This window comes from Montipora capricornis, chromosome 3 (genome assembly GCF_036669925.1).
Source record: "Montipora capricornis isolate CH-2021 chromosome 3, ASM3666992v2, whole genome shotgun sequence".
Lineage (NCBI taxonomy): Eukaryota > Metazoa > Cnidaria > Anthozoa > Scleractinia > Acroporidae > Montipora > Montipora capricornis.
In genome coordinates this window covers 20,719,326-20,730,618 of record NC_090885.1, presented here as the reverse complement: position 1 = coordinate 20,730,618, position 11,293 = coordinate 20,719,326, and the positions used below count along the sequence as shown (strand labels likewise).

At 39.3% G+C, this 11,293-nt stretch overlaps 1 protein-coding gene across 2 annotated transcripts in view; it reads right to left on the bottom strand.

Moving 5' to 3' along the window:
• Positions 1–5,572: 5,572 nt before the first annotated feature.
• The window catches only part of LOC138042520 (uncharacterized), a 23,556-nt gene continuing 17,835 nt past the window's right edge, over positions 5,573–11,293 (bottom strand). For both annotated transcript variants that reach the window (XM_068888436.1, XM_068888437.1), the window contains exon 2: positions 5,573–9,732. In XM_068888436.1, the coding sequence (XP_068744537.1) occupies positions 8,426–9,732 (1,307 nt within the window). In that variant the 3' untranslated portion in view covers positions 5,573–8,425. The remainder of the gene's footprint in view (positions 9,733–11,293) is intronic.

The following is an 11,293-nucleotide window of genomic DNA, read 5'->3' as shown; positions in this document are numbered from 1 at the left end:
TCTTGTTATGTAGAACACTGAAACCAAATGGAAAATTCTCTGGTAACTTATGGGTTCAACAAAGACAGGGAACGAATCGAACACCTTAAGTGGATCTGTGATCTATGTTTTCTGGCTTTTGTATAATTTTATTTGTACTCAACTCTGCACAGTCTTCAGGTAAAAAAAAAAGTTGGAAATGTGACAGCCAAGAATTATTTGAAAGAAACCTTGTCGTTTATTTTGTGCTTCGTTATTCAAGGAAAAGGTTCTTCATGGAAATGGTTTGAGCCTGAAATTTATTTTGTTGATATTTTGTTACAATTTGACACGATTGAGTTTCTTCTCTTCACGCACGTAATGAAATAGGAAGGGGTTTTTGCCTCTATTAACAAATATGTTGTTTTTTTCAAAACCTTTTTTGCTGGAAAAGGTGTCCTTTATGAATTCATCATGTTTTATAATGTGCGAGCTTAACTGGATAGTTTTCGTGGTCAAAATGAGGTTAGCGTCTTTCTTTGTATTTGCCGTCTGCCGTAACCTCGATTTCCAGTCTCGAAATTACCTCCAGAATCTACTTTTTGCGTAGAATCAGCTTTTAGAATGTTCTTGTTAGAGGGGAAATGACAACTAACGAGATCGCAAAAATTCGTAAGCCACAAACCCGTCTAAAACGGACACAGTTTGCTCTCCGATTGCACAGAAAAGACCGTGAGGACAACTGTACATAGAGGTAAGTGAGATTTATCTCTACATTTACAGCTTACTTTATTAGCATTTATAAGCTTAAGCATATTTTCCCATACAAAGTCTATAAATCGTACACCGAGCTTGGGCTGCCTGTGTTTCCCGTAGTTCATTCAGTTGACAAAAGGTGATCACGTGCACCTTTATGGTTGCCTAGAACGTGATCAATTGTTTTCTTTTGACAAAACATCATGACCTTTCCGTTTTTTTATAAAAGTCAGAGACTGCAGAAATTTTCGTGTTTTTAAGATCGATTGTCATTAATCTTTCGATGAAAATTCAATTCAGAGTTACGTATAAAAAGTATGCTATTTTTTTCTTCATCTGTCTTTTGGCTTGGCTTTTTCTGATGGCATCAGATTAGACTAACAAGAGGAGGAATTATGAAGCGGAAACAACACCTTCAGTTTTTTCTTAGTGTTTGCAATATACGTTTGCTTAGTGCAACTGCGAGACATGCTGGAAAACGTCCGTTAAAGTAATTTGCAGTTAGTTTTTTGTAGACTATTTATTTAAAGAAGAAACGAGTGAATTTTACTCAAGACCGTGTTTTGTTATCTTTAAACTGAATTTATTCCCAAAGCTTAAAAAACTAGAAGACTTCGAAATGGGACAGGACATTACAAAATAATTAAACGTGTGAACGCGTGAGCCAAAGGGCGTCTGCTGGCGCGACACGTGGGTGACCCCTCAAATGGTCTTCATGACCCCCCACTTAAAAAAAAATTAACTGGAATGCTGCAGTTCAATACCACCCAATTCCATGTCTTCCTTTTTGTGTAACACGTACCACAGGCAACCCAGTCTACACTTTATGGAGCGTCTAGTTCCAAATTGAACGAGAAAAATCATGTGATTACTTATTAATAATATAATAATAATAATAATAATAATAATAATATACAGTATTTATAGAGCGCTTATTCCCAATGGTCCAAAAGCGCTTTACATAATAAAAATAACAACAAAATCCTAAACCTACAAAACTACATTGTCATTCCGACTATAAAAATTCCCAATGGTCCAAAAGCGCTTTACATAATAAAAATAACAACAGAATCCTAAACCTACAAAACTACAAAACTACATTGTCATCCTATAAAAACATCATCATTCTATACAATATCATGACCAATTTTAACAAGAGGCTACAAGTAGCCTATACTCGGGCCTGTAAAAGTTCAGTGAGTGGTGTATGGTTAATTTAGCGCCAAAGAAAAGAACAGAGAGAAGTTTGTCCTTCTCACATCGGCCTTACATTGCGATTCTCATGATGTTCGACCGTGTATGTAGTGAATACCCGGACCCAGATTATCTTCATTACAGGTGGTGACAATGACCACTGGACCATGGAAACGAGGTAAAAATAGTGTATTTATGCCAAAGTGGCTAAGCCTGACATTGTTTTTTACTGATCGATGGGTGTTCTTGCTCAGTGTTTGAGAGAGGAAACGCTAATTGAACGGCTTAAGATGAAACGAAATGACTCGTCGAAACATCTTTTGCAGAAAAAAATGAAAGAGAAACGAAGGTGAGATGTGAAAACATCTTTCCAAGATGACCAACCTTTTGTGCAGTGGTGCACGTAAAGGTCAGTTTGTCACGTGCGCGACACGTGAAGATGTGCACTATATCTCGACACTTGAAAATACTTCCAGAAGTGCAAAAGTTCCTTGAGGCCACGCGAAATGAATCCATAGCACGAGAATCAAATATTTAAAATATACCATTTGTTGTAATTTAAATACTCCCAGTAATATGCACCCAGTTGTCAAAATAAATATCTTATTTGCCAGCTGGGAGGTCCGTATAGGGAAAAACTGTGACCGAGGCCTTGAAATTGCTGCTTTTTCAAGAACGATGTCACAGTTTTTTGCTATACAGACCGACCCTTTGCTGGTAAATAACTTTTTTTTTTCCTCTCCCCCATCCTCTCTGAAATCACTTGTTTTAATTGTTGACTCGGACCGCGCTTGATAGTGAATGCAGTATTAAAGCGACTTACAAACTGAACGTTTCAAGAGAAATTCCATTTCCAAACCTCTTGTCTAATGAAAAATAACCTCTGTACGTAAACGGAGTCAGTGTAAAAAAAATGGAAATTTAAGGTCATCAAACAAGCTCACGCAATTAAGGCTAGGTTTCCGCCTGCCGTGAGCAGGCCGGATGAGAAAATTCCACCCGCTCCCGGAACCAATCAGATTGCAGGATTTGTTGAATTCCGCCCACTCACGCATTGAGAAAAAAAATGAAAGAATTATAATTCTCTGTGACCAAATTTTGGAAAGTACCTATCAAAGGCATACAGTAAGCAAAATCTATTGTGCAACTTCCAAGTACATTACCAGTATGACTTGGGCTGTATTGAATCTGAAAAGTTGTGTTGAACGCTATGACTTCTGCAGGTAATTCTGTTAACATGAAATATGTTTGTCTCGACAAGCTTGATAAGGCAGTGTATAGATCATTTCCTACATTTACAACTGATAATTACGGGGAAGTAATTAATTTCCTATCATAAGTATAATTATATAATGGCACATAGTGACATAGTTGCACATTCACTACCATACACTAAAACATCACCTTGACAGTTGTTTTACTAGGGTCAATAGGATGTGAACCAGGATTTTTCTAGGTTATGTCCCTGCAAAGGTTGAACTTACCGGTACCAGCAATATGCCATGCGGTGGACTAGACTTTTAACAAGAAACTATTTCAAAAAACAAAAAGTGGTGTTTCGTTTCCGGAATGGAATTCTATAGTGTGGGTCACTTGGCCTGTCATTCTTATTTCGCTTCGTGTATTGAAACTCTCAAGAAATAAAGATAGAAATGTGAACTCAAACTCTCTGAACGGTGTTCCTTGGTATCAACATGCATAATTAGCTTTTAAACGCACAACGCAAGGCGCAATAAAACGAGACAACAGACGTATTGGCGTTTTTTGAGGGGAACACTGCCTTGCGGCTGGTTAGCCTATGCGACTTCCAGATTGCGTGACGTAGAACCTCACTTATCTTCCCAGCACTACGAGCTGAGTAGTCAACAGCACGTGCTGGATCGGACAAGAGTATTGGTTAGCGAGCGATGTACCAAGGCAAACGAGCCAACAAGCTTGGTGGAAGTCACCGTACAGGAGAGGACCCAATTTTAAAGGGGCTAGGTCACGCTGTTTTTGGTAATTTTGTTTAAAATTGTTAGTTACGAGCTCTAAACGTCAAATTGGCAGAGCAAGAGTCACGGCCACATAACAATTGAGAATGATTTTCCAGCTGTTTAAATGACATTTTGATATAAACTGATATAAATTTGAAAAAAGGTGGGCCGACGTTTTTCAAATTTACCCAAATGCAATCCACTTCAATCCTCCCCAGTTTTGTCCATCCTTGTCCCTTCTTAGCTTTCCTGTGTTTTGTTTGAATTTTTCTATAGTTCTGAGCCGTTATTTTGTTATTTCAGTTAATTCTATGACCATTTGATCAATGCTGAAATTGCCTAATTTTGCGTGACCTAGCCCCTTTAATGAAGGCAAAGCGATATATCCAACCCATCTCCAAAGGGAGGGAGGGGAAAAACTTTAACAAATTGCAAACAGCTAGTTGGTTTACTATAGAAGACAAACTGCCAGGTGAACCTTGGACGGCTGACTGAGGCTTTTATAGCTAGACTCTGTCTATTAAAGTAGCCAGTTGCACAGGTTCTACTATGTAGCAGGAAGGCATTACACGTGCTCTTTAGCAATAATGAATGAGGCTTTAACAGATTTGGCCAATGCAGGTGTACGTTATAATCTGAGATCTGGGAACAAAGTCTTTATGTCCTCGTTTCATTTACAACAAAACCGTTGATTTTATGACCTTGAACGGCCGACTACAAAGAACGCGAGTACGGTCACGTGTCATTAATCGTATTTTACTGATAGGGCAGTAAAATCTCATTTAAAGAGGAAAACATAAACTCGTTTATGTGCACAATACATCGAAGAATAAAGTCTACACATACCTATTTTACCTTCAAATACTTACCCCTGCATAACATTTCAAATTCCGCGTTTTCCGTGAATCGTCTCATGATTACGTGTTACATGCGAACCATGGCAATTACTAGCTTTACAATCACTGGTTCCTCGTTAATCCAATTTATTACTAAGACTTGTTTGCATTACTAATTAACACGAAAAAAGATAACTTGAGAATTTTTAACAATATATCGCTTTCATCTAACCCAAAATCATTCAGATATTCAAAACGTCCTATGCATAATCCATTTCTTTCGCCTTTGTGTTTGTCAGCATTATGATTTCGAATATTTTAGGTTTACGTGTTCACAAGTTTGTTTTTGTATCTCGTAGATGTTTAGATTTCCAATTACACACTCTGTTTCGATTGGCCACTCTAACTCGCTGTGTAAATAGTTCACCCTAAATTCAAAATAGATACGTTTCGTTTCTGAGAAAACAAAACATTCTTTTACAAATCATACCGGGTATTCCTGATTTCTGCATAAATTTAAGTTTCATTTTGCATTTACCTGTTCATCCACGCTTTTTGGAAAAGTGGTACATACACTGTACTACGTGCTTAGATTTAAACGCATACCTGAGGTAGATATTTTGTTGTGTTTACGAGGAAGTGCTGTCCCTTGCTAGTAATACGTTGAAATGTGGATGACCTCGGTACGTTGTTACCCAAATACGTTCCTGCAAGTTTCCTCCTTTTTCTGCTGTTATAAAATAGACGTCTCAGCCTTTTCTCTGTAATTCTGCTTGGTTCTCGGGCACGTCTATGTCGATGCTCACGCAAATCAAAACAAAAGTAAACAACTTTTGCTTATCGAGACCTGTATTTCTCCTTCGGAATGAAGTCTTTATTATCATTGAGAATCAAATAACTGTACAGCCTTTCAAACTACATCAAAGTTATTTTCTAAAGAGCTGATCACATTTTCCACTGATGACATCAAATCTTGTGAAACTAGAACAGAACTATACACACAAGATGGCAGTGAACACGATCGCTAATATGGCTATTTGAACAAAGGATATAAGCTAGACCATTACAAGAAACAAACTGTTTAACAATGAAAAAGAAAAAAACGTAATAGACAAAAAACTTATCTCCGTAGTCAATGGTACACTGAGCGGGAGGCTATTTGTTCGCGGTGAAAATGGTACCAGCGTGAGGCCATTTGTTCGCTGTGCAAATGTTTTTACTTTGGCTTCAGAAGATTCCAATATAGCGTCCATTTGTTTGTGGAGTTATTTTCTTTGTCGCTGTCATCTTTAGAGTAGTTCTCAATAAGGTACCCGCTGCTTATTAAAGAATTAGTGTTTTGACTTGTATCACTTTCAATAGTTGCGTCCATTTCAGTTACATTCGAGTATATTCTTGTTTCATTCACTTCGCGGAACGACCCGTTTCGAAGCTGACGCTTGACATCTTTTAGTGTGGGCGCGAAAAGCGTATGCCATTCTTTGTATGTGCTTTGAGCGCCCCAAGAAGAAATCGATTAAGCCAACGCAATGCCGATCTTCGGTAATCCAAACAACGCATCACAGAGCTCTTCATGATCTTGGACTACAGTATGTTGCCCAGTATCCGGACACTTCAGTTTAGAAATGTTGTAACTTTCCTTCCTTAGTCGCAAGAGTTCTGAAATTTGGCCCAAAGACAGTCTATTTAGTCTGTAATATGACGAAAAAATATTTAAGTTTTTTACCTTCGTATCCGTCATGAAATTAATATTTTTGCAGAGCTCGAATGTTGCCCAGTATCCGGACAGCGTGCCCAGTATCCGGACACTACAAGAACAACGTAATTAAACATAAATTTGGACAGGAAAGCGACTTTTAAGCCCATCTTGCTCTTTCAAAGTAGTCTGGCATCCGATTCCAAAAATATAAATCGGCTTGGGAACCTAGCATCTTGAAACAAAACATAATAAATTACTAGGGTATGGTGGGGAGAACTACGCGAGCGGCTGATCAAGGATAGTCTAGGGCTGTGAAGAGAAAAGACAAAAAAAGAAACTAACAAAAGCGATTTATTTTTGTTCTTTTCCCTATAACATCCTTTTCAAATGTTAATTTTTAATAAGTCTTGTCCGGATAGTGTACGCAGCTAATTCAAGGATTTTGCACGACAAAGAAAACACTGTCCGGATACTGGGTATCCGACATCCAAAACTTAGTTGATGTTTATGGCCTCCGTTATTCCAAACCAGTAATATTTTAAAGCTAATTATTGCATTTTTTGAAAATTTAACTTCTTTAAGTATCCTAACCTCAAATATTTTAAAATTTCTTTGAAACTATCACATTTTACAAGCCTATATTTGAACAGCACTAGTTTTACTGCGCAGTAAACAGCGTAAATAGTAGCCATGGAAATTTGACTCACCTGAACAGAAAGGCGCCTTCTGCAACTGTTTCTCAAGCTGTGAGCCCGCCAAAACTTGGGTTTCAAAGCTGGAATGTTCAGCTTTCTTTCGGAATACTTTGTTTACCAAAAATTAAGAAGGGCTCCGGAAAAATTGAGTTTTCGTTTTAAGTGTCCGGATACTGGTACTGTCCGGATACTGGGCAACATACTGTACGTGGTTTGCTTTAAATAACCAAAGTAAACAGCGCCACGTGGCTTCTATTGTGCATTACCCAATCAAAACACCGCCACGTGGTTTCTATAGTGCATTGCCCAATCAAACACGGCCACGTTTTTCTATTGTGCATTTTGCTGCACAGGAAATTAAAAAACTGACATCTAACGTCTTTTATAACTCGAGCCCCTACGGGGCCCGAGTAAAAAGCCAAGTCTTGAACTTAGATTTAAAAGAAGAAAGGGAATTACAAGATCTAAGTTCGAATATACATGAAAAAATTTGAGATGGCTAAGCAAAAGCAACATACGCGTATCACGCAATCACGCATTTGATCGGCTGTCAATGCAACAATTTTCACCTTTATCTTCTGCACTATTTCTGTTTGGGATTAATTGACGTGCTTTCAGCCAATCAATGCTCAGACCAGGAAGGACCGGCCAGGACAGTAGTGCCTCTCAGAGTTTGAAACTATTGGCATCTAATGGCGAAAAGGTACTAAGCAATATAAACAGGGGCACCCAACGAGAATATAGTTCAAAACCATTTTAACATAGCATTGTTAAACTATTTTGGTATCTACACGGTAGATATAGTCCTATTTTTATCCCCTAAAAGTTTTTCATCTGTTCGGATTTCCTAGCTGAAAGTCTAGTGATCCAAAAATTATAGGGATCAAAACTTACCTTTTCTAAAATTTCAGCCAGAAAAAAGGCTCCCGAAAATTAGAGGTGACCTTTTTAGGGAAACAATCCGTTAAAAATGGGCAATTATACCATTTATTAGATGTTGGAAAATCCTAGAATAGGCAGGCAAGCAAGAAATTTTACAACAAATGTTCCGAAAATTCTAGATCTCAAATCGTCTTCCGAACAGATATTTTTCGAAAATTGACGTTGGGTGCCCCTGATATAAATGTAGTTGTGTGAAGACAAATTGAAACGGAAAACAATTCACTTCCGGTTGCCGTCCGTGGCACAAAAACGTCTCGTGCTTAAGTCCGACATGGAATCACTGAAACGTCAAGTATTTTTAACATTTATCTTTCTTTTAAAATTTTAGTTTTGGAAATCGAAATTTAATTGAAAGCGATCCTAGCCCAACTAGAGAAGGAGCTGCCTGATTGCAGTGCATACTTCCTCGCGCGATCGCAAGTAGAAGAAATTCTTGTTAAAAAGAAGTGAAACATTTCGGTAATGTTCCATTTGTTTCTCCATGCAACGACCATCCCACAACCAATCGAAGATCTCGAAATTGTACAAATTGGCATGAATGCGCATTGCACTGTAACCTGCAGCTGTACACAAATCACCGCAGAGTTTAAACCCAAATGAGTAACATAAACCTTCAACGAGAGTGTCATTGACGAATCGCGCGGAAGGATCTTTGTAATTCACATATTTTCCATTGAGAATGTAATGGCGTATGTGCTGTGACGACCGTGGATGTGGAGTCTTTTCGTAGGGCTTAACCTCAGTGAAGAAATACTCGTTAGGTACCGAGGCGTTTAAAGGGTGAGTAAATTTTACGTATTGCAGATGCCAAGCATACTCATTTCTGTGATGGTACCACATGTAGTTGCACATAATGGAATAATGACAATAGCAGGAGGGCGCCACTTTTAATTTCCCGCTGGCTTCAGAGACAACCTCTTTGAACTCTTTACCGTGCAATTTGGTCACGTACTCCCGCATTTCTCTGATATGTGCTGTTAGGAACGTGACTGGAAAATAATGCATGCACTGCATAACCTGTTTAATGCCAAGCACGTACGCAGCTGTTTTGATCCAGCAAGGAACTGTAGGTTCTCCTATTCTTCCTGTGACCACAGGTCTGCTATCTTCAAGTATCAGGCTTGGCGTAACTGCTGTGGTAAAGACTGTGTCGTAATCAACTAGACCAACATAAGTTGCATCAGTGCACAAATCGGCGTGCATCATGTCAAAGTACATTCTCATCTTGCCCCAATGATGAATCATATCTTGAGGATATGGTTCCATATAGCAAATCCTCAAATCTAGCTGTTTGAACCGATTGGTTTCTTTCAACTTGAGGCCGTATTCCCTGTCAGCTTCAAGATCTTTATCTAAGACCACAACAATCCTTGTATTCCTGGGCCAAAATAATGACATGCTTCTGAAGAGCCAATCTTCGACCAGTCTGGAAAACTTCCCGTTTGCTTCTTTGGTGTTGTATCTGACGTACAATTCTAAGTGCTGTAATTGGCTTCTTGGCGGAAGCGGGTCTGGGTATTCTATTCCTTGAAATGTATAATTGACAGGCTCACGGATGAATTCCATTCTCAAAGAAAGCCACACGATAAAGAGTGTCCCCAATGAAAAAATAAGCAGAATAATTTTTTTGGATGGCGTAACCTTCCTCACCGATGTTTTCTCAGACTTGTGTGGTGCTATCGGAGAAGAAAGGAAAATGACTACTTCAAACAATGGAATGAAACAATTTTGTTATATCTCCCAACTCAAATACCGTTTCCAATTGGAGGAGAACGTGTCACGTTTCATGGGTCAAACCTCACTAACTCCCTAGGGCGAACATAACTCACTAACTCCCTAGGGAAACAACGACTTGAACTTTCGACTCCCACGTGATCAGCTCGTGCACCTTTGAAATAGCGGCAAATTCCGTGTAAAAATCCGTGTATTGTTCTATTTTGAGTTGGGAGGTATAACAAAACACTTAATGACTGGCCCCACGGGAAACAGTGAGTTTTGTCTCCCCTCGACCCTAAATGTCACCCTCGGCTTTGCCCTTGGGGCCAGTCATTAAGTGCTTATTATTCTCGTAGCTACCATGGAATGAAACAATTGTATTCCTATCAAAACAATTTAATATGGGGGAGAGGTCACGTTGTTTATTCTTGGAAAAGTTAATAAGGGGTATAAAAAATAAGTCAACCATAAGAAACAGCAAATTCATGCAGCCGATGCTAGTTGGACCTACTGGGTTTGCTATACTACGCCAAATGCAAGTAAGTAAATCAAAGAATGTTCTGGGGATGGGGTGTTGCGTTCGATTGAACTAATTAGCGGAGCTCTTGCGCGAGAAGTGCGACAGCGGAGCACCATGGGTAAGATTTGTTGAGAAATCTATCCATGCGAGAAATTTTGGTTATGACGTCACGTACGTCCCTCCGCCGTCCGCCCGTACAGGCTGGGGAGCTTTAGCAACGACAACGGCGACGTCAACGAGAACGTCACAAATTTGCATATTTAGTGGCAAAAAACAATAGCTTTGTACGCCCTGCACGTGCGTTTTTCATTTTTTTCATTTCTTAGCCGTCGTCAGCAAAACAAATTTAATGCTCTATGGAGGACGTCAGCACCTGGAGGTAAAGTTTCATTTTCTCTCGTAAATTAAGCGTGACTCGTAGCGGTTTCATTCTTGAGGGACTGCCACACCATTCTCATGTTAAAAAGGTTGGAATAGTCGGAAGTGATTACAAAAACGCGAATTTACATTTTGAGATGACATTCTCGTTGCCGTTCCCGGCGCCGTTACTAAAGGTCCTTACTGTCGGGATGGAGGTGGGGAGGAAGGAGAGCCTCTTGGGACGGAAGTGGTTTTGCAATTTTCCTTGGCGGGAAATCGCGTGGAAGTGTTACATTTGGCAACCCGCGTTTTTCTGGCGGGAAATGATATGGACACCTTAAGATCGACGTTTACCGCGGACCGCAAACCGCGGTTTCAGGTTTGCCGTTTGCCGTTTGCGGTATGCCTCCTTCGTGTATTAAGAATCGCGTGATAACGACGCGTGGTAACATGTTGGATTTCAACGTCGTGCAACAGTTGTCGTTCAAACCTTGTAAAAACAAAACTGTTATCTTGCTTAATAGTAAAATTCATATGAAATGAAAGAAAAAGTTTTTTTGTGTATATAAGTGCCAGGCATACGTGGGATCACAAAATATTCATGCAAGTAAAAGTTGAGGTAAATGACGTACGCGAAAACC